This window comes from Ochotona princeps, chromosome 17 (genome assembly GCF_030435755.1).
Source record: "Ochotona princeps isolate mOchPri1 chromosome 17, mOchPri1.hap1, whole genome shotgun sequence".
Taxonomy (NCBI): domain Eukaryota; kingdom Metazoa; phylum Chordata; class Mammalia; order Lagomorpha; family Ochotonidae; genus Ochotona; species Ochotona princeps.
This window is the reverse complement of record NC_080848.1, coordinates 34,729,719-34,753,978: the sequence shown is the minus strand read 5'-3', so window position 1 is coordinate 34,753,978 and position 24,260 is coordinate 34,729,719. Positions and strand designations below refer to the sequence as shown.

Below are 24,260 nucleotides of genomic sequence, written 5' to 3'. Positions count from 1 at the left end.
GGTCTTCCACACGGGTGCTTTGGATCATCCTCGACTGCTTTTCCAGGCCGCAATCAGAGACCAACCCACACATTTGGAAGTGGGTGGAGCTGTCTTGCCTGGCCTGACCAACACCCAAACCTGAATCCACATGCTTACCAGTGAGAACTACAGCCCACCAGGGGAGTTTCCCAAGATCCTCCACCAGGTTCACCCCCAGACCCAGACCTCACATGTACTGGCAGGTGCTAGACCCCCCACTGGCTTAGTCTGCCCTCCACATTCCAGCCTTTGTATGAACTGGTGGATGTTGCAGACTGGCCTGCCCCTACATCTCATTCTTGGGTGTGCCTGCTGTTACTTTAGCCTGGACCTGCCTGGTCTCTTCTCATCTCCAGTACCCGTAAGTCTGGGAAGGTTTCATAGTCATGCCTAGCTCAGCCCGTCACTACCCCCCAGCTCTTAAGCAAACCAGTGGAAATCACAGCTCTACGGAGGTGGGCCCACATAGCCCCTATAGAATCTGCCTTATAAATGATTCTCTCGTGTGCTAGTTAGTGTCATGACCCAGCCTGACATTACCCATCCCCTGTTCCGACTCTCACTGGTGGGTACTGTGATCTAGTCCTGCCAGGTAGGGTCCTAGCCCTAACTGTAGTGTGGGCTGGAGAGTGGTGGTCAGCGATGATCGATGCTAACAAGTCCAGCTCCGGTCTCCCATGTGGGCAGGTGTATTTAAAGCTCTTCCAGTTTTCTTCCTCTGCTCTGCTCGGTCTCAGCCCCCTTGCTTACCTGCAAGTACAGTGTCCTGGTCCATGGAAGTCCCTCAGAAATCAGTCTCTACCTGAAGCACACTCCCTCAGCTGTTCTTCCCACACATCCCCTTCCCCTGATTATTTCATGGTCTCTGAGCCTGGGAGTGCTTGGGTTCCCCAGCTCAGCCTTCCTAAGCCCAGATTCCGGTGGGGTGGTATGGTAGCCCGGAGCTCTGCCTGCCAACCAGGTCCCAAGCTCTTGGCACATGTGCTGACCCAACACCCTACTCTTCCACCTACCCCAAATCCAGGCCACATCAAAGTTCCCCAAGCCCAGTCTACCAGCACATCAGGCCAGCATGCTATCCTAGGTCTGTCCCCTCCCTCCTCTTGCCCAACCTGGGACCAAGGATGTGGATGTGGGGAAATACCCAGACTGGTCCCATTTGCCTGGACAGGAAACCCATGCAGGTATCTCGAGTTTAATATAAATTAAATTTTGTAGCCATTTTTTCTCTGTTAAATTAGACGATCAAAGCTAGTGGCTATTGTTTAGCAAGAGTAGCAGTAAGTTTGTTTCTGTTTGATAGCTTTGAATATTTGTATTGAATGTGAGCCAAAGATTGTGAAGAAATTTTTTACTGACAACCACTTTAAATGCTGTGTAAGGTGCTAATTTGTACATTTTAAGCAAGAGCTGGACAGTTGAATGTACATACACCTTGTAAGATAATAGCAAGTAGCATCCTGTTCTGTTGAGTTGCATTTGTTCCAGAAATTACTTTTTCTAGCCATTATTTCTCTCTCCTGTTCTTTTTCTTTACGTATTAGAGGATGGAGGAGGAAGAATATTTTATATTTTTGAGGGTGCTTTATAGATGTTTCCAATTTGCATAAGGTTACAGGTGTAGTTGAAGCTCTCTGTTTTGATCTCATCCTTTGCTCTAATGATAACTCGTGTTCTAAAGTTTAATTGTATTCCATCTGCCTTGTTTCTATCCTTTTATTACATAGGTATGTGTTCACAAAACAGTAATTATATATATTTTTAAAGATTTATTTATTTTTATTATAAAGTCAGATATACAGAGAGAGGAGGAGAGTCAGAGAGGAAGATCTTCCGTCCGATGATTCACTTCCTAAGTGAGCCACAACGGGCCAGTGTGCGCCAATCCAATGCCGGGAACCTGGAACCTCTTCCAGGTCTCCCACACGGGTGCAGGGTCCCAATGCATTGGGCCGTCCTCGACTGCTTTCCCAGGCCACAAGCAGGGAGCTGGATGGGAAGTGGAGCTGCCGGGATGAGAACCGGTGCCCATATGGGATCCCAGGGTTTTCAAGGCGAGGACTTTAGCTGCTAGGCCACGCCGCTGGACCCAAGTAATTATATTTTAAGAGAAATATACTTCAATTTGATTTTAAACTTCATTATTTAGACTATTTTAGACTATTAGACTATCTCTATTTATACCTGTGCATTTAGTTGATTCATTTTAACTACACGTGTACCAAGAATGTTAGTTTATCCACTTCTCCTGTAAAGTGATACTTAATTTGTTTGCAGAGTGTGTATCTGTGTTCTGTTGTTGTATACAGTGCTTCAGAAAGCACATATTTACTTGTATTCTTGAGTATTTTTTATGTCTGGCTTAAAAATTTATTTGAAAGTTAAATTTGTACATACAAGAATACGTGAAACATATTTGCATGTCTTATAGTTTAAAAAACAATACTGTGGACTCTTAGTAATTTGCATTCAGAGTAAATGCCTTGGAACCCCTTTGTTGACTCAAGGCACATTTGTTTTTTCACTTTTCCCCAATCACTATCCTGGGTTGTATTAGTTTCTGTGGCTTCTCTTTGTGAAGTGTCCCTCTAAACTATATATGGACTTGTTTATCTTGTTTTTGATCTTTACATAATAGAATAATATTGTAAATATTCTTTACCTTTCTTTTGTAAACATGATTCTTTTGAATGTCATCCATGGTATGCTTTCAGTCTTATTGCATTTTAGTATTCCACTATCCATATATCCGTGTTTTGTTTAGTCAAGTTAATGAGTGTGAACATTGCTTCCTGTTCTTGTTCCATGCTGCCAGGTAGTGTCAGATTGTTTTTAAAAGTGATTGAGCACTATGGAAATCAGTATGGAGAGTGCTTAGAGAATTGCAAATAAACCTGCCATATGACCCAGCTATCCTGGTCCTAGAAATATACTCAAAGGAACTGAAAACTGCGTATGAGAAGGGGATCTGTAATCCTCTATTTAGAGCAGCACAATCTGCAGTAACAAAGACATGGGAACGATCAGCTACCTGTCCAAAGAGAAGTGGTTAAAGAAACTGTGGTATATCTACTCCATGAAATATTACTTAGCCATTAAAAAGAATAAAATGATACCATTTGCAACTAGATGGTCCCAACTAGAGACCATTATGCTCAGTGAAATAAGTTAATCCCAAAAAGACAAATATCATCTGTTCTCTTTAATATAAGGAAACCAGCATGCAAAATGGAATGTGTAGTAATGGAGACTACCATACCCAGATGTGAGGACACAATGCAATATGCATCCCTACTTCCAAGTTGGGGATGAACTCCCACTGAAACTGTAGGACATGTCTAGAGAATGAAAGATTGTGAGCCAGATATCTGGGGATAATAAATGATTTTTGTCAAAAGCATCAGCATTTTGGCATAAATTAGCAAATAAATAACTGATACAATGCTCCAGTCCATAAAACCTAGTGAATTTTTCTTTTAATATTGTCTACCTAGTTGAGAAAGGTGCATACCTGTAAGGGTCTCTGATTATTAGGGTGTGGAGGGTCAAAGTATGAAGGAAGGTAGGTGGGACAAATGTTTCAATTTTTTTTCTTCTCTTAGGTCTACAGGGCGGTGAAGAGGACGAGGGCACTTCTTGCTGTTAAACTACATCAGCACCCGGGGGTGGGAGACAGTCATTTAATGCAACCTTAGAGACCCTGATGTGGGAAGGAGTGCTCCAAGGGTGTTACTTGAGTTATTTTGATAGTTTTGGGGGTGTTGTCAGCTTTGTTACACCAGGGTTGATACACCTTAGTGTATCTACAGACCCAGGAACATGTTGTAAAGCTTAGCCAGGCGGATGCTCTAACCTCTTCCGCTTTCCGTCCTCTGGTGAGGCACTTGATGTCGTCTGCTGGCCTAGATGAACAGGTTGTCATGTTCCTGGTACACATCTGGGCATGCTTTCTGCTTCACAGACATCAGCAACCGAGGAAGCCACCAGTACGTGCACTCCAAGGTCAAACCATGTATATTATGATTCTCCCTGTGGCCAGGGTTTGAGTCCAGCCATCTAGTTGGAGAATTACCCCAAGAAACCTCACCTGGGGTGACCTCAGAGTTGTCTCTTGTATGCACCAGCCTGTGCAGGATCAGGCACATAGATGCAGCTACCTGGTCAGTTTTTGCCCCCAACCATATCTCTCATGTAATCTGATGGCTGCTGCAGCCTAGTCTAGCCCAGCCCAGTCACACAGGTCCAGTCTTTACATGTAGCAAACTTGAAACTGTTACCCTTATAAGCTGTGCTTTCAAGGTTGTTCCAATGCAAAAACTTGGATTTTTAGGAGTTTCTTGCATATTCCGTGAGAATGGCTATGATTGCAACTGTATGAACGTTTTGACTTACGTGACCCCTGGTTTTTTTGGGGGGTATATGAAATTTTGGTAGTCCTAACATAGGATGTCGTCAATAAAAACTTTGAGCACCAAGTACCCCATAGACAATGCTTCACCAGCATGCTTGCTGCTGGAGGGACTTGGCCTGCCGTGTGCAGCTGCACGGAAAAGAGCACTTGGAGCTTGCTTTTTTTTTTTTTTTTTTCCCTTGGCTTTGCTGCATTTTCATCTTTCCTTTTTCCCTCAAGTCCTTTTGTTATAAAAATCGTAGCAGTGAGTGTGACTATACTCATGCTTAGTTTTTTTCTCATGAGCTACTGAAGCTGCAGAAAATCTTGGGGATTCCCAATATGCTGTCATGCTTAATATTTTAAAAAATATTCATTTATTTGAAAAGCAGAGTTGGATATCTTCTATTCACCGGTTCACTCCTCAGGTAGCCTCAGTGGCTAGGCTGAAGCCAGGAGCCCTGAACTTCATCTACATCTCCCATGTATATGGCAGGGGAACAGACAGGCCATCTAACACTGCTTTTGTAGGTACATTAGCAGGAAACTGAATTGGAATCAGAGCTGCTGGACTTGAAGAATCAGTAATATGATATAGGATGCTTGAATTGGAAGTCATATAATCTACAGCGCTAAAACACATGCATACCTTAAAATGTATATAATTTTGTCAAATATGCCTGCCTCAGTAAAGATGGAAAGAATAAATGTGAGATAATTGAAAGCTCGTGTACATGAGTTTTATGTGGGGTAAGTTGGTGAAGAGCTAACTTTGTTGTTGAAAACCCTTTGGGTTGTAGATGTTTTTCTTAAGCTATGCAATGTTGATTAGTTAGCCACCTAGGAAGATAGATACCAATCTGGTTTCAGGATCCAGAGACTAGATGAAGGGATGAGGTGGTGGCTTATGGTATGGATATTTTCACTTATTAAGGAAGTAATAGAATCAAAATGGAAATATTATTTTACAGGTCAAGTTTATAAAATATAAAGGAAATGGTTGATTGGTCTTTTCCTCTGAAATCATGAAACTGCCTGTAGATCAGTTAGTAGGCTAGCAGGGACTGGACTGTTGTTCTTGGACCACAGTTTGAGGCACACTGCCCTAAGTAATAAAGCTGTAGTTGTTAAGGGAGATAGTAGAGGCGGTGTAACACATTCCTTCATTCTTTTACTCAACAAGCATTTAAAAAAGTTATTTTTACTTGACACATAATAATTGTACATATTTTATGGGTGCAGTGTGATAACCTGATACATGTATATCATGTTTAATAATCAAATCATTTTAAAATGAACATTTCTGTCCCCTGAAATATTTATCATTTCCTTGTGTTGGGAACTTTCAAACTCCTTTGTTAGATAGCTCTTTGTGAAATATTTTAAATTATTGTAATAATCATTCTGTGCTATAGAAGACTAGAACATATTTTTTCTATCTTAACTGTTTTCAGCATGTATTCATATTGTCTTTTTTTTTTTAAAGGTTTATTCATTTTATTACAGCCAGATATACACAGAGGAGGAGAGACAGAGAGGAAGATCTTCCATCCGATGATTCACTCCCCAAGTGAGCCGCAACGGGCCGATGTGCGCCAATCTGAAGCCGGGAACCTGGAACCTCTTCCAGGTCTCCCACGCGGGTGCAGGGTCCCAATGCATTGGGCCGTCCTCAACTGTTTTCCCAGGCCACAAGCAGGGAGCTGGATGGGAAGTGGAGCTGCCGGGATTAGAACCGGCGCCCATATGGGATCCCGGGGCGTACAAGGCGAGGACTTTAGCTGCTAGGCCACGCCGCTGGGCCCTCATATTGTCTTTTAAACTTTGTATTAATATAAAGTTTTTTTTAAGTATGACTGTTTAATTATAGTTGCTGTAAGAACCAATAGGAAAGGTCAAGATTGCCCACACTACATGGTCATGTTGTATGGGACACCTGTTATAGTGTTCAGGGGTGACATCTCTGAAAATATTAATAAGGAAAGTTGTGTGGGAGTCTGAGAAGAGTACCAAAGAATGAGATATTAGCTGGGATAATTAATAATTGTGGGATTAAGTGAGGTGTATAATGTCCTTATTGCCTGATACTTGTACTCAGGATTATCTACTAATTTTATTGTTTAAAAGGATGTTGTTTTAAGTATTCTGACATTAATTGTTGGTTTATAGATTATATCGCATTATCTTATTGCATTGGATACAGGTTGTTAGAGATTGCACTAATATTACAATATACAGGTACTATCTTCCAAGTTGTCATCTTTTCATCTCAGATTAAGGCAAACATGTGGTATTTAACCTTTTGGGATTGGTTCATTTCTGTTAGCATGATGGATTCCAGTTGGATGCTTAAGATCTACATCGAAAGACTGTAAAACCTACTATACCCTCAATACGCTATGTTAACCTGTAATGGGGAGGGAGTGCAGGGAAATCTTTCAGGACCATAAAAAGAGTGAGAAAAAAGTACAATATAGCCTATCAAGATCAAATTTGGTAATTCATAGACAACAGACTCAAAGCGGCACTAAACAACAATAAAACTACTATACCAGTGCATGAGGGGGGAATCGGGTGCGATCCTGACAACCTCTTAACAGGAGGTCAGGTGCGTGAAGCAGGGGGGCACTCCATAGTGGAGCAGGTGGTAAGGAGGAAGCTTGGATCCCAACCATGAAGACTTCCAGACCTTCACCACAAACTATTAATACGAGCAACAAGGACTATATCCCAACTGCCAAGGAGGCCACAGGGAATTGGATGCCCTCGGAGGCCGAGTACTCTGAGGTCACCCACCCCCAACCGGAGCTTCCGCAGGGGATGGAAGAAGTCCAAACACTACCGTGCAGAAACCAACGTCATCAGAAAGACAACCAGAAGCCCTGAGCGGTCCGCAGAAACAGAACAATAAATGTCCTTCGGGACCAGGGAGGAGAGCTTTATCTGATCCGAGCCTGGCTCCACCTCTGGACCCCCACCCTCCCTCGCAATGACCATCGGGATCGCTTTGGAAACCCCTCACAGCAAACAAACAATCATACAAACTAAAAAAAACTAAAATAAATAGACAAACAACAGAAAGTAGAGCTTGAAATCTGACAGGAAAGAGCTGGCATGGATTGGCTCATGCCTCCCTGGGTGGGCCACAAAGATTAGTTACTCCTCACCATGGTGTTGAAGATTTTCCTGCACACCCCACCCCCCCAAAAAAAATGTTCTGCACCTTAAATGTTGACAAATATCTTGTTAGAGTTACAAGCCAGTCTAGATTATCCTAAAATCTGCCAAGATCAGCAGAATTATACTTCAACACAACAAATGGCTAAATACTAAAATGAAATAGACACGAGACAGCTGAATGGTACCTTATAGCCATTTTAAGGTATATAGCAGCCGGTCCTGTATATAAACTAGAATTGAAATGTCAATGAGCTAATCATAGGTTGTGGTTAGGACTTGCTTTTTTTTTTTTTTTTTTTTAACATACTGGTTACTCAAAACCATGTCAATTCCATAATATTGCAAATTGCTGTTGATGTTATATTGGGACTCTTAATTGACTGTGATGATATTCTACCAGCTCTAACTTCGAACCAGAAATGGTCTCCCCAAGAAACTGTTCAACCCATCTGGACAATAAGTAGCTGGACTCTATGCTTGGTATATGTTTGCAAGGAAAGAATCTTGATTGAATTTGAACTGTAATACTGCATCAAGGTGGAGGAATCCACCAGGGGGGAGGGGAGGGGAGGGGTGGGGGTATTCCCAGAGCCTATGAAACTGTCACATAATGCAAAATAATTAATAAAAAAAAAAGATGTAAAAAAAAAAGGATGTTGTTATGTTAGACGATCAAATAGACGACCCCAGCAGTTAATTCATACAAATTTTTATGTCAGTTCTACAATAAAACAATATATCCAGAGTCATTTATTACTGAATATATTTTCTGTGGCATTGAAATTTTGCTATTTCAAAAATATTGCTGGGCTTGCTGGCTGCTAAGTTTATCTCAGAGGAGCTAAGATCACCATCTTTTAAAGATATCTATAACCCGTGATTGCAGCTGCATTATTCACAGCAGCCATATAGAAACAATTTAAGTGACCACCCTCAGATGATGTGCCACTTAAGAGTTGGTGGGAAAATGGGTGGATTTTATTTTGGTTCCAAGATGTTTTGGAATCAGCATATGACAAATCTGGGTTTATGTTTCCTGGTATCTGGAACTAATGTTTTAAGTGCTTTTCCCTTTGTTTTTCTTTTTCTTTTCTTTCATTTCAATGAAATTAAAACTTATGTTAAGATAATTTTTATTCTGTCGCCACCCCCATCATGTTTTAAGGAACCTTTTAGAAAGTGGCTAGAATGTACACAGAGGCAAAAATCTTAGCTTTTGACCTTTTGAAGAATTTTCTAGTGGATCTAGTGACAAATTCTCCATTGTTCACAGAAAGCTTTGCTTAATGTTATGCCAGCTTTTGTGAAATCTTAGTTCTTGAATTTCTATATTTTAAAAAGCTAATAGTTTGAAAAAATAATTAAAAAGTGATTTTCTTCATGTAATTTAGACCCTTCACATTTCTTCTGTTATATACAAATATTTCTTATAATGTGACAAGAAGTATTTTTAGAAAGTTTAATCCACTTTACCCAGTTGTGAAAGTGCGTACTATTTGAACAGAAACTTAAGAACAAAATCACAGTCTTGCTTTCAAATACTATGAGCTGAATTTGTTTTACTTGGTTTGCCAGTCCCCTCTCCCCCATCCCGATCCCATATTCCAGTAGTACTTTTTTGGAGGAAAATTAGGAAGTTACAAAAACAGTTTAATTCAATTTTTCTTGTTAATGTAGTTGTCTATCTTCGTGCTGTAAAACCGTGAGCCAACCACTTTTCTCTCCAGGTTGCCTGGGAAGGTATAGAAAAAGGAACATACTGGGCAAATAAAGCTTAAGAGAAAGAATGCAAGGAGGTGAAGATGATTGGTTTTATAGATCTTTGAGGAGATAATTGTTGTACATTTTGCTGTTTCCTGTTCTTTGTTGCATTGTTTTGTTTGTTTTGATTTTTAAGATTTATTTGAAAGACAGAATACAACGAGGGAGAGAGATGCCTAGAGAGAGATTTCTTATTTACTGGTTTACTCCCAGATGACTGTGATAGTCAGCTCAGTGTCAGGCTGGAGCCAGATGTCAGGAACTCCATCCGAGTTTCTCGCATAGGTGGTGGGGTCCTAGGGATTTAGGCCATCATTCACTGTCTTCCCAGGCACATCAGCAAAAGGATGGGTTCTAACTGGAGCAGCCAGGCTGTGCACAAGGTGCTGGCTTACAGTGCTGCCCAACATTCTTTTTCCTTATTTATGTTATCAGTATTTTTTCTTTGTTGGTGTTAAATGTTTTTGTTTTGCTTAGGAAGATCTTCTTTATTTCAGTATTATGAAATTATTCTTAAATATATGTCCTAATCACTCAGTGGCTCTCAAAAAAAAAGTTATTTCTCTCAAAATGACCAAGAGGAAAGATTTCTGTCTGCTGGTTCACTTCACAAAATGTCTCAAATGTCTCAAAGGCTGCAATTGGGCCAAGCTGAAGCCAGGAACCTGGAATTCTGTCTAGGTGATAGGAACCCAAATACTTGGGCCATCTGCTTTTCCAGACACATTAACAGGAAGCTGAATCAGAACTAGAGCAGCTGGGACTCAAACCCAAACTCACATCAGATGCTGGCATTGAAAGTAGTAGCTTAAACAGATGTGTGTGCCACCTTCCCCTCAACCTGTATATTTTAAAATTTGATATGAGTTACTCTTTAGATGGTTAGCAAGATGATCTGGCATCATTTTTATTTACTAACATTCTCTTTCTATCTCTCTCTCTCTCTCTTTTTAAAGAATGATTTATTTTTGTTTGAAAGCCAGATTTACTGAGAGAAGGAGAGATAGAAAGATCTTCAATTTGCTAGTTCACTCCCTAAGTAGTTGCAACAGCCAGAGCTGAGCCAATCCAAGGCCAGGTGCCAGGTGCTTCCCCAGCCCACAAGCAGGGAGCTGGATGGGAAGTGGAGCAGCTGGAACATGAACCGGCACCCATATGGATCCCAGCACATGCAAGGCGAGGATTTAGCCACTAGGGTATTGCACTGGCCCCAGATTTATTCTAAATGAACTTCAGATTTAGTTGTCCTTCCATATCTATTATAATATCTCACTACTTCTCAAATTAATGTCATCTACCATCCTCTCTTGACTGTATTATTTTCCCACAAAAAGCAATAAGGGTATTCTGTTAAAAACATCACTTTGTGTTGCTCATAATTTTTGTGGATCATGACAATTTCAGTTGGGTGATTCTTCTCTGTTCCATATGGTGTTGACTGCAGCTGGAGAATCTTTTTCAGTATGTTTGTGTTCATTTTTAACTACTTGAAAAGCAGAATAACAGAGAGAGATTTCCCATCCCCTTGCTCATCACCAAATAACACAACAACCAGAGTTGATCCAGTCGGAAGCCAGGAGTCAGGAACCCCATCCAGGCCTCCCTCATGAGTGGCAGGGAGTAAGCTACTTAAGCCATTGCTGCTGCCCCCCAGGATGTGTTACCTGGAAGTTGGATTGGAAGCAGAGATGTCAGGACTCGAGCTGCACTCCTATTTGAGATGTTGGCATCCCAAGTGGCTGTTTACCTTGCTGTGCTACGTTGCTTACTCTCCAGCAAGACTTGTTGAACCCCATGTCTGGCACCTCAGTGCTTCTTGGTCTCTCTGTCTGTGCAGTGGCATCTCATTATTCAGAATCTGTATGTCCCTGTACTTCTCACAGTGTGGTAGTTTCAGAGTAAGAACTTTCTTACATGGCAGCTGGCTTCCGGGAGGAGGGATATAAAACTGCCAGACCAATAAAGGTGTGCCTGGAAATGGGACAGTATGCCTTCTTCCCTATGTTGTTGGTCAGAGTAGTCACATGAGAAAACAAATTACCAGTTAACTGGAAGAAAACCCTACTTCATGCAAGGAGATGGAAAAATTGCTTGCACTTTTTGATGGAGACATGGCAAAGTCTTGTGAAGGAAAGTTTATGAGATGAGAGATACTGTGTGTTCATTATGGAAAATACAATTATTAAACTCAGAATTAGTTCAGAGTTCTTAAAATGGCCTGCAAGGCTTTCTGTGGGCTGACCCGTACTTTCCTTTGCTTTCATCACTTATATTTTCCTTTTGTTTTCTTTTTTTTTTTTTAAAAAGATTTATTTAGTTTTATTACAAAGTCAGATATACAGAAAGGAGGAGAGATAGAGAGGAAGATCTTCCGTCGGACGATTCACTCCCCAGGTGAGCGCAATGGTCGGTGCTGTGCCGATCCAGTTACCCTTATTTTTGTGAATTTGACTGACTAAAAAGGAGTGAAAAAAAGGGAGTAAGTAAATGTCCAAAGTGATTTTCACCCCTGAGCTATGGGAAACTGTATGAATTAATTTTTTTCCTCCTTCTTAAAAAATTTTTTTCATTTTATTTTATGACACAGTTTCATAGGTTCTGGGATTCCCCCAACCCCTCCCTATGCCCTCCTTCAATGGTGGATGCCTCCGCCTTGTTGCAGTGTTACTGTTCAAATCCAGTCATGATTCCTTCATTGCAAGCATGTACCATGCATAAAGTCCAGCATTTTATTGTCCAGATAAATTCAACAGTTTCTTGGGGAGACCATCTCTGGTCTGAAAGCAGAGCTGGCAGAATATCATCCCGATCAATTAAGAGCCACAACATAACATCAACAACAATTTACAACACTGTGGAGTTAATTGACATGGTATTGAGTGACCAATATGTTAAAAAATGCAAGTTCTAACCACACCCTGTGACTGCTTCATTGACATTTCAATTTTAGTTTATACACAACTGGCTTCTGTACACCTTAAAATGGTTGTAGGGTACTATTCAGCTGTCTTGTGACTATTTTCATTTTTATATTTAGCAGTTTATAGTATTGAAGCATAATTGTTACTGAACTTGGCAAATTTTAGGATAGTCCAAATTAATTTTGGTGCAAAGCATTTTGAAATATATGCATCTGAGAGGACCTTCAAAAAGTTCATGGAAATGTGTATTTTGAAAAAGAATGTGGATTTCAAGAAATATAGCAAAATAAGCTAATCTTAATTCCATTTTCATGAACTTTTCCTTTTTAAAATAGATTGATTTTATCTATGTGAAAGGCAGAGTTACACTGAGTATAGAAGAGGTAGAGAAATCGTCTGTCTGCTGATTCTCACCAAATTGCTGCAGTATTTTGGCCCTACATTGCAAAAGCCAGGAGCCAGGAAGTTCATCTGGGTTTCCTGCATAGGTGCAGGGGTTTCAAGCGCTTGGGACATTGACCACTGCTTTCCCAGGCACATTAGCAGGGATTTGGATTGGAATTGGAGCAGCCAGGTCTTGAACCAGCATCCTTATGGGGTGCTGGCATTGCAGGTGGCAGTTTAAACCACATGCTGGCCCCTCCATGAATTTCCTGAAGATAGCAGACATGATAGGAAGATTATGAAGTGCACTTTGGGAATATAAAGTTTGAAGTGCTTAAAAAATACTTTGGAGAAATTCATCAGATATTTGAAGAATATTTTCAGAAGCTTGGGAGATAAATTTTCATTAAAGATACATGTTTGGTAGCCACATTTTTAAAAAGATTTGTTTATTTTTATTGGAAAGTCAGATTTACAGAGACAAGAGACTGGCTCACTTCTCAAGTGGCTGCAGTGGCAGAAACTGAGCTGATCTGAAGCCAGTAGCCAGGAGCTTCTTCCAGGTCTCCCACGCGGGTGCAGGGTCCCAAGGCTTTGTGCCATCTTCCACTGCTTTCCCAAGCCACAAGCAGGGAGCTGGAAGGGTTGTGGACAGCAGGGATACAAACCGGCATCCATCCATATGGGATCCTGGTGCATGCAAGACGAGGATTTTAGACATTAGACTACCCTGTCATGCCCTACATTTGTTTTCTTTTACTAAGTAATTACTATGGACACAGTGGCTTTAAGCAGCACAATTTATCATCTCCTTGTTTCCGTGAGTCAGGAGTCTGGGCATTTATTAACTGGCTTCTCTGTTTTGGTTCTCACCAAGGTGAAGTCAGGCTGGGGCTACAGTCTCATTTGAGGCCTGTGGTCCTTTTTCCAAGCTCATTAGTTTGCTGTCAGGATTTTATTCCTTCAGTTGGAGGATGTAGGCCTTGGTTCTTAGAGACAACTTGCTATAAGCTGGCATAGGGCCTTTTTTGTGGTTGGCTTCTCACATTCAGCAGAGGCTGCTTCATTGCTGTGTTAATTTGGAGAGAGAGAACGCAACTGGGAGCCTAGAACTCAGTCTAGATCTCCTGTGTGGGTGGCAGGGATGCAAGTACTTGAGCCATCACTACTGCCACCTAGAGTGTGCATGTTGCATTAGCAAGAACCTGTAATTGGAAGTGGAACTGCTTGAATCCGGGGCCGCATTCAAATGGAATGCAGGCATCCCAACATCTTAACCACTGCTCCTGGCTGTTCTGTGTGAGGGTAACTGCCTGGTGAGGAAGAGTCTTCTGAATCTTCTTGAAGCGAGTTTGAGAAGTGCCAGCTTGTGGCAGGCATTGGTGGCCACTTCTGTAGCCTCAGGTGCCCAGGGGAATCTGGATATGCAAGAGATTTGGGAGTCCTGGCTCAGATATATCTATTCCCTATGTTGAAGTGTTTGCTAGCCAGGGCTTGGTCTTGGCACCGTGAACCTGCCTTATTTGAAGAGTTCAAACTTCTTTTAAGTTCAGCATAAATAGGTGGATAGTTAGAATATCTGTATCGTGGGAATGAGATGGACACATGGAAGTGAATGAGTACTAGTCATTGAGTACTAGTCTGGTCATTAGGTTTCTCTGTCTTTCTGCAGCAGGAGAGAAGAGCCTCTTTATTTCTTTGAAGGCACTCTGGCTTTCAGACTTAACTTTCAGTTTATAGTCAATCAGCCTTTTTTTGTTGTCTTTATTTTTTTTCTAGACATCCAAGAGTCTAGCAATATCCTTCCAGTTCCATTGTTTTGTGTTTGCTGTTGCTACTTCATTGCCAGCATTAAAACAGCATATTAACATCTGCTACCAGCTGCTCTGGAAACCTAGTGTTCATTAAGCTGTTTCCTTTGCATCAACATATGGGAGAAAGGAATCCTGGGCAGTGGAGGCTCCGCAGCAGCTCTGATCAATGCTGCTGGGAAGCTGGACTGACCCTTCCTAGTTGCTTGGGCTTCTGTGTTACCGTAATGACCGGTAGTTGGAGATGGACTACCTGGGATGTGACCTTAGGCAGGGCGGTTTGCAGCTGAGGCATTTTCTGAAGGGACTGACTGCTTCCAGCAACTGTTCCTTGAATGGGGAACAAGACAGCACCTCAGTGTCTACTATAGTTTTTCTGAACTCACTAAATTACTCACATGTTTGTTAACATGATTATGAACTTGCAGACAACTGCATGCTTAACTTCTACACAGAGAAGAGTGCACAGATTGTTAAGGGATAACCCAGGAAATGTTCACATAATCAACACATCAATGAGAAATAAAACAGCATTGAAAGCCCAGGTGTTGCCTTCGCCCTGGTGATTCCATCCAGCACTACCTTCCCAGGATCTCTTCTGTCCCTCCCTGTTAAATCACTGGATAAAGGGAACATGGGTTTGAAATTGTGTCACGTAATTATGCAGTGTATCTTTAGTTCTGACCTCTGGTCTTCTGTATTATATGTGTGAATTTACGCTTATAGCTGTAAGTTGTTTATTCCTACTGTGATATCGTTTTGCTTTGTATAAATATACTAATTACATTTCTGCTGATGATAGACATTTGGGTTGTTTTCAGTTTTTAACCATGCATACTTATTTTAAGAGTACATTCCTCATGCATTCAATGTGTATATTCGATCATAGTAGATAATGCAGATTTCCAGGGTTATTACTGATTCATACTTCTAGTAGCACTTAAAAGTTCCAGTTGCTGTGGCTTAGCCCTGTTGGAAGATGCAGCTTCCCTCTCCACTAAGGCTTATAACTAGGGGTTGTGTATGTTTACCAAAGTACCTACACTAGAAGATTCTACACACCAGTCTTTTTTTTTTTTTGACACACCAGTCTTTTCTTCTTGAAGCTGTAAGACAATCAAACTCTTCTCAACGTTTCAGAAATTTTTGACTTACCCTTTTACTTGTGTCCACCATTTATATAAGTCTTTGAAACCCTTTCATTCTTCAGTATTGTTCCCAGCCATCAGTGACCATCAGAGTCTCTGATGGTTTCTTTTTGCTTCACAGAGAGACTTTGCCTCAAAACAGCCTTATTTCTCCATGTCTTTTTCTTCCCAAATTCTTCAAATGCCCCAGGGAAAAAGCAGCTGCAGACAGCCTTACCTCACCACAATTTACCCCTTTTGGAATCTTAGCTGTAGTCCTCATTCTTTCAGGGGCTTTTAAACACATGGTTTTTTTGTACTTAATCTGTTAAACCACAATTGTTCAGAAGATGGTGTTTTGAAATTTCTTTCCTTATCAGTGTTCAAATTATTGCAGTTTTTGCCAGTGGGACCCTCTTTAATGTTTAAAATTCATTTCTGAGTCTTTTTGAATTGGTCCTTTCTAATTCATGTTGCTATTGGATGCAATAGATATGCCTAGCTTACTACATGGAATCAGTAATTCCCTGAAGGATTCTCGATTCCTTTCTACTGGGAAGTAATATTTCAAGATTACAAGGTTGGGAGGAGGGTTGTTTATTACTACGCAGTTGGTACATTGTTCCTGGGAATTTTCAGTGGCCACAAATAAGAATCCGTTTTTTTCATACAAAGTCAAATACATTAAAAGTCCATGTAGCTACTTCCAATGTAAGTTTAAGACTGTAGGGGTGAGTATTTGGCATTGTGGTTAAGATGTTCCTTATGATACATGGGTTCTGTATTGTAGTGCCTGGGTTCAGTTCCTGGCTCCCACTCAGCACTCCAACTTCCTGCTAATCCAGACTATTACAAGCAACAGTGATGGTTCCAGTAATTGGGCTCTCCCTGCTGTATGATCTTTATAATAAACATTATGTCATGCTAAGCTTGTTTTCTGATTCTTTCTCTTTGTCCTAAAATTGATATTCTTAGTTTTATTTAGCATTTCTTTATTTTTCAATTAATTACCTGTAATTAATTGGCTTAGCAAATGTGGATGTGCTACTTGGTTTCTTTTTTCAAAATTTTAATAATGAAAAAGCTTAAGGAGGGAAGAAAGGAAGAGCAGGGATGAATCCCTATACCTCCAAAAATGTGTAGTGAAAAAATTTACAAAAAGACATGATGATAACGTTATATCAAATAGCAGCTATCAATAAAAATAGAAGTTCTTTTTTTAAAAAATAAGCTGTAATTAGGCTTCTTACTTTCAGAGAGCCCTCACCAGCATTCTCTGTGATCATTAGCAGAATCTAATTAAATTGATGATGCTTGGAATACACAATGCTAACTCTTAAACAGAATAGAGATGAACTTCTGGGCAGTACACTTAGCTCATCATCAGACAGCTGTGAATGTGGTCCTCTTAGTGGATGTTTTCAGTTGTTCTAGTGCACACTTAATTTTTTGGCTGAGGGTGATTATCCTGAGTCAGTTATTGTGTTCTAGGTTTACAGTTCTTACTGTCGAGCAGTTGGCAGTTGTTTTGTGATCTGTTGTTCTTTGAACATTTGAGTTTAATGTCTCAGGGTATGAAAGTCAAAGTTAGAGCAAGACAGAGAGATAAATCTTCCATCTGCTGGTTCACTCTCAAGTGGCTATAATACCCAGGGCTGAGTTAGGAGAAAAACCAGCAGGCAGGAGCTTCACCTGGGTCTCCCACGTTGTGATACGGGCCCAGACACGTGTGCTATTTGCACTGCTTTTCCCAAGCTGAGTCAGAACTGGATTCAAGCTGGAACTTGGGCTGGTAGCCATGTAGGATCTCAGAGTACAAGTGGTGACTTTCCCTGCATGCTGCAATTCCTGTCCCCTCAAATTGAGCATTTCTGAAAATTTAATATTTTGTATAAATTCTATTGGAAATTGGACCATGAGGTACAAATACAGATAACTGTGGTTGATGAAACTTTCCTATGCTATGATTTTCAATGAGAAAAATTTAGTTTTTGCTATTTTCAAAGGTAAATATTAATATTTTTAAAAATTTCTTCTTCTCAGCTTCCAATTAAAACAGGACAGCAGAACACACATACCAAAGTCAGTACTGAGCGCAACAAGGAATGTCTAATCAATATTTCCAAGTACAAGTTTTCTTTGGTTATAAGTGGCCTCACTACTATCTTAAAGAATGTTAATAATATGGTGAGTATTTGGGTTACTATTTTGGGGGGGGATTTGGTATTTTGTTTCGTATTTAAAAGTTTTGGGCAGTATGTTTTGAAGGATAGAAAAAGATTTTGTTTGCTTTTTTTTTGTGGATGAGCCTGGATAACTTTTTAAGTTTCATTTTAGTTTTTGATTTTTTTTCTTTTAAAAATATCTCTTATTGGTAACCCCACTTTCTTTTCCAATATTTTTTGAAATTAGGGTTTGATAAAGCTTTTGTATCCTATATTATTAACTGTAGTAATCTGTTATATGCTTCTCTTTAGATTCTCTTTAAATTTATATATCAAACTGTCTTACTCATAACTAGATGCTAGATGATAAATAAAATAAGATCTTAAAGTCCCCCCCCCCAAAGATCTTAATAGACCTAAAATACAGGATTGCTGTTATTTTTAATTTTTATCCATTTAAATCATTTATTTAAATAATATTTAAAGTATTAATCTGTTCCTTCTTCCTATAACCAATGATAGATTCTGTAACTGAGAACTTGTTGAAACAATTTCTCAATTAGCAATTTCAAGTAATTTTAATACTAAAAGGTAATAATTGCTTTCCCTTACATTTTATTTTAACGTTTTATGTATTTGAAAAGGAAGATATGTGTGTGTGTTCCCATCGTGTGATCCATCCCCCATGTGCCTGTAGTGACTGGGCTCAGGTTGGTTTGGGGCTGAAGGCAGTCAGGAGATCAACCCAAGTCTCCCATATGGGTGGCAGGAAAGCATTGACTGAGCAGTTGCAGCTGCCTCTCAGGGTCCTCAGCAGGAGGCTGGAGCCAGGCATCAAACTCAGGTACTCAGATAAGGAATGCAGCTTTGTTAACTCCTAGGCCAAGTATAATGCCTTCAGCTTTTCTTCCTCTGTGCCTTTGGATATGTACGGCTATTGTCTCTTTCAGGTGATGAGTTCAAAACAATTCATCTGGATTTAAAAATTAACTGAATTCTCTGCTGTTTTCTGGAATGTGTTGTATTATTTCTATAGAACTGTGATATAATATCTGGTTGTAGATTGTGAAGATCAATCCTATTTTTTAATTATTAATTTGAAAGGCAGAGAAGGAGAATTTTTTTTCTGAAGATTTATGTGTTTTGTTTGAGAGAGAGAGACAGAGAGACAGAGACAGACACACAGGGAGATTTTCCATCTGCTGGTTCACTTAACCAGATGGTGTCGATAGTCAGAGCTGGGCCAGTCTGAAGGTGGGATCCAGAAGTTTCTTCCAGGTCTCACATGTGGGTACAGGGGTCCAAGGCCTTGGGCTGTTCTCCACTACTTTCTCAGGCCACAGATAGGGAGCTGTATTGGAAGTGTAGCAAATTGGACACCAATTGGTACACTTATGGGAAGCCAACACTGTAGTGGAGGATTAGCTTGCTATGCCTCCAAGCTGGTCCACAGTCCCATTTTTTTTTTTTAAAGAATCACATCTTCTTGGTGTGTTTTCTAACAAAAAAGTTGCTTAGAGAAAGTTCCAAGTTTATACAGCTCATAAACTGAAGATGTGTGCAGTCATTTGCCTTATGAAGAGATTGGAAAAATACTGATAAAAAACCAATTCTTTTTATAGATATTGTGATTTACTGTAATATGTTTGGTATTTTCTCTAGTTTTCGGCTGCCTGGAGCGTGGAGCACAATAATAGCATTTTGCACATGTGAAACTGTGACATTTTTCCAGTTAGGCTGAAATATTTTTCAGAACCAAAAGAGTATTATTGTGGTACTGGTGGTCATTATATTGTGGAAACTTTCTGTTGTTGTTGTTGTTACCAAGCAGTGCACATTTGAGCTTAACAAGTGCTTAAAATTTAGTGTGCTGGGTGCTGTTGCATGTGGTACTATAAGAATTAAGATGTTGATGGGCCCGGCTGCATGGCTTGGCGGCTAAAGTCCTTACCTTGAATGCGCCAGGATCCCATATGGGCGCTAGTTCTAATCCCGGCAGCCCTGCTTCCTATCTAGCTCCCTGCTTGTGGCCTGGAAAGCAGTTGAGGACGGCCCAAAGCTTTGGGACCCTGCACCCGCTGGGGAGACCTGGAAGAGGTTCCAGGTTCCTGGCTTTGGGTTGGCGCAGCACAAGCCGTTGTGGCTCACTTGGGGAGTGAATCATTGGATGGAAGCTCTTCCTCTCTGTCTCTCCTCCTCTGTATATCTGACTTTGTAATAAAATAAATAAATCTTTAAAAAAGAAAGAATTAAGATGTTGATTATTTTGTGGTATAAAAGTGGGGTTAAATGCTCAGTTCAAGATGGGCAGCCTAATATTAAATGCCAGCATTTCTCTTTGCCTGAGTATTGATTATGTGTCATTGTCAGGATAAAATAAACACTGATAGATTTAAATGTAGGATAATCTAGGGGATGAAATACAGTTACTATTTTTCTTTATTCCCCATCCTTTTCAAATATGTCTCGATTTGCTGTGAAGAATGACAGCTGGATTTCATGTTCTGCTTATCTTTCAGAGAATATTTGGAGAAGTTGCTGAAAAAAATTTATATCTCTCTCAGCTGATTATATTGGATACACTGGAAAAATGTCTTGCTGGGGTAAGTAAATCACTTTTCAAATAGGGATGTTTTGACAACAATCTGATGTTCCAAAGTATAGAAGTGGCATCCTGTGGAATTTCGGTCAGGATATATGCATATGAATTTTGTTAATACAGCTCACATGGTGGTGCAGATAAAATATTTAATTAAAAATTATTCTTTCTTTTGTAAATAAAGTAGGCACTAAATTTACTGTAAAGGATTAAGTTTGAACCATGTACTTGTCTATTTTTTGAGGAATCTGTCATTTGATTTAATAAAATTTCTTAGGCATTGTTGGGGCTGTGGTATTGTATACCTGTGAAAGAATGCTAAAAGAAAAAAAGGAAGACTATGATTCAGAATACCAGAAGTAATCTTATTTCCCCTATGTATGAGAATATTAATATTCTGTTTTTCAAGTCTTTGTTATATGTTGAACCTGTCATATTAAGGATACCTGTTACTTGAAAAACACTTGTCTTATGTAAAAATGGATACATACAAGCATAATAGGTATATGAAAAAGTAATTGAGTAACAAGCAAGTTTCCTTCTTTTTTAAAGATTTATTTATTTTACTTGAAAGTCAGAGTTGAAGAGAGATGGGGAGAGAAAGGGAAAGACACAGAGAGAGCAAGAGAGACAGAGATCCTCCATCCACTGGCTCACTCCCCAAATGATCACCACAGATCAGCTTGGCTGATCCATAACTGCAAGCTAGGAGCTTCTGGTTTTCTCATGTGGGTATAAGGACTTCAAAAACTTGGACCACCCTGCACTGCCTTCCCAGGCCATGAGCAGGGAGCTTGCTAGAAAATAGAGCAGCTGGGATTTGAACCAGCCACCCATAAGGGCTGCTGGCACCACAAAATTAATGTGCTGCACTGCTGTGGCAGCCCAGAACCAAACAATTCTTATACTATTTCCCTTCTGACTTAATTTGTGCTTTTTTCAAGAATATTTCTTTTTAAAGATTTATTTATTTATTTATTGGAAAGGCAGATATACAGAGAGGAAGAGAGACAGAGAGGAAGATCTTCCGTCTGATGATTTATTCCCCAAGTGAGTGCAACGGGCCAGTGCTGCGCCAGTCCGAAGCCGGGAACCTGGAACCTCTTCCAGGTCTCCCACGCGGGTGCAGGGTCCCTAGGGTTTGGGCCATCCTCGACTGCTTTCCCAGGCCACAAGCAGGGAGCTGGATGGGAAGTGGAGCTGCCGGAATTAGAACTGGCGCCCATATGGGATCCCGGGGCTTTCAAGATGAGGACTTCAGGTGCTAGGCCACGCCGCCGGGCCCAGATTTATTTATTTTTATTACAAAATCAGATGTACAGAGAAAGAGAGGGACAGAGAAAGATCTTCCATCCATTTGGTTCATTCCCCCAAGTGGTTGCAATGGTTGGGGCTGAGCGAATTTAAAGCCAGGAGCCAGGAGCTTCTTCTGGATCTCCCATGCATGTTCAGGGTCCCAAAGCTTTGAGCCATCCTCGACTGCTTTTTCAGGCCACAGGCAGGGAGCTGGATGGGAAGTGGAGCAACCAGGACTCAAACAGGCACCCATATGGGAACCCAGCATATGCAAAGCAAGGATTTAGCCACTGGGCTACTGTGCCAGGCCCATTTCTAGAATATTTCTGGAAAAATGTTTCTTGACTCAGTCACTAATTCTTAATGCATGGTGAGAGTTTATACTCATGCAAATACATAAATTCAGTGCTTCCATTTAAAAAAATAAAGAATACCAGAATTCTTTTTTTAAGGTTTTTAAATTTTTATTATAAAGTTACAGAGCGAGGGAGGGAGGGAGAGAGAGAGAGAGAGAAAGAGAGAGAGAAAGATCTTCCTTTCTTCCTTCCACTGGTTCACTCCACAAGTGGCTGGAACGGCTGGAGCAGAGCTGACCTAAAGCTGACCTAACAAGCTCCTGACCTAAAGCCAGGCGCTTATTCTGGGTCTCCCATGTGGGTGCAGGGTCCCAAGGCTTTGGGGCCTTCCTTGACTGCTTTCCCAGACCACAGGCAAGGAGCTGGAAGGGAAATGGAGCAGTAGGGGTACAAAGTGGTGCATGTATGAGATCCTGGGGCATGCAAGGCCTTGACTTTAGCCACTAGGTGATTGCGCCAAGCACAATGCTTCCATATATTAACACCACTTGAGCAAATATCTCAGAGCATGCCCCACATCCGGGACTTGGGGTGGGTGGGAAACCGGGTGGGGCTTCTCCCTCAATATCCCTCTTTACCTCAGATACATGATGGAAATAATATGGACATAATAGTATTACCCACTTCCCTATACCCCCTGAACCTTTTTTTTTCTTTAACTGTAATTAACTATGTAAAGATTGTCAACAACAATACAATAAAATAGATTTTAAAAAAAAGATCTATGTGTATTAGAGTGAACTCATTTTTTGTATTTTCTCTTACTTTGACATGAAATTAAAAATTTTGCTTTTATCTCCATTTGTTATAGTTGCAAGAGACTTGAATATATGAGGACTGATCATGTGGTGGAATGTGCTGGAGAGCTGGAATGGTTAGAAGTATTTAGGAAAGGGATGGTGTAAAAAATTTGAAAGCATAACATATTCACACAACTATAGATCCCCGTAAAGCCATTGGGCACAAAACTATGCGTGCTATTTTGAATTCTTTCCTTCTTTACTCTTGGCCATATTCCAAAATTTTGGGGTTCGGCCTAAATTGAGAGTTAGCTGTTTTAGCTTGCTGCTTTCTGTTGTGATTTGGTGGTGTTCATTTATAAGAAGGAGCAGAAGATCAAAAGGACTGTTAAATGGATGATGGACTTGAGGCAGTGTTTGATTTCTTCAGTTTTTTGTGATGTCGTGCATTACTAGTGTATCAACCACACCCTGATTGAATGAACAGAGGGTGGCTCATTGCCTTTTTCAGTTCCACAGCTTTTTCCCACTCACTTTTGAGAGATATGGTTAAATGCATTTTAGACAATGATCAGATATTTATTGACCTTATTTGATTGAATAATTTGGAGATAACCTAGAGCTGACATGTTAATAAATGGACCAGGCATAACTAATAAAAGCATAAAATACATGTCACCTTGCCTTACTTTGGTATTGGAAATGTATTTTTAAAAAGCAAATTTATAATTTGGAAGCATTGCTAATCATATTATTAAATAGTTGTTTTCTTGGGTTATCATCCATGATTTTTTGGATGTCTTCCGATTTTTAGGTCAGATTAAGCTGAGGCAGTTGAAGAACCGAACCTACATGTAGATATTTGTGCTAATAGTTGAAATACTATATGAAAGAAAACTTAGTTACTAATATATAAAGTTTTATAGAATCTGAGGAATGTGAGTGTGAAAACTGTCATTTAAAATGTCTAATACTTTTCTATCATGTGTTTATTCATTGGTGACGGTTTAAACACTGTTAGTCATAAGAAATGAGAGAATCGGGTCTACTACACAGTAATACAGATGTTTGTGTTTTTGCCACCTTTTACATTATTATCAAAATTGATATTTGTATATAGGTCCAAATATGCTGAGGTAAATAGTGATGTGAAACAGCATCTTCAGGAGAGTTATCTGTTGGTTATTGGTTACTTGCGTTTACTTTGCAAAGCAGAGATCTCAGTGTTCAGCACAAAGTGATCAAGCTTGGTATCATGAATAGGGGGCCACCTGGCTGGCCTCTTGTGCTTTATATGTGATTTAAGCTAAACTGGGCTGAATTGCCTAAAAGGTTTTGCCTGAATCTAATCAGACTGCTTGGTTTAAGTTCCAATTTACATGAAAGATAGTAACTAGAGGAGCAAGTTTCACCACTAGGAAACAAACAAACTGAGAATATGGAATATTCTGTCAGGCAACTGTGCAGTTTCTTAGGTCTTTGTCATGTAAAATAAAAGTGATGTTTCAG

General features: G+C 40.2%; 1 protein-coding gene across 4 annotated transcripts in view; it reads left to right on the top strand.

Annotated features, from left to right (window-relative positions):
* The window catches only part of NF1 (neurofibromin 1), a 246,717-nt gene that overhangs the window by 26,838 nt on the left and 195,619 nt on the right, over positions 1-24,260 (top strand). For all 4 annotated transcript variants that reach the window (XR_009246900.1, XM_058675552.1, XM_004593895.4 and 1 more), the window contains exons 2-3: positions 17,639-17,782; positions 20,280-20,363. Coding sequence is in view for 3 of the 4 variants with exons in the window: in XM_058675552.1 (XP_058531535.1) it covers positions 17,639-17,782; positions 20,280-20,363 (228 nt within the window). In the remaining variant the exon portion in view is untranslated. The remainder of the gene's footprint in view (positions 1-17,638; positions 17,783-20,279; positions 20,364-24,260) is intronic.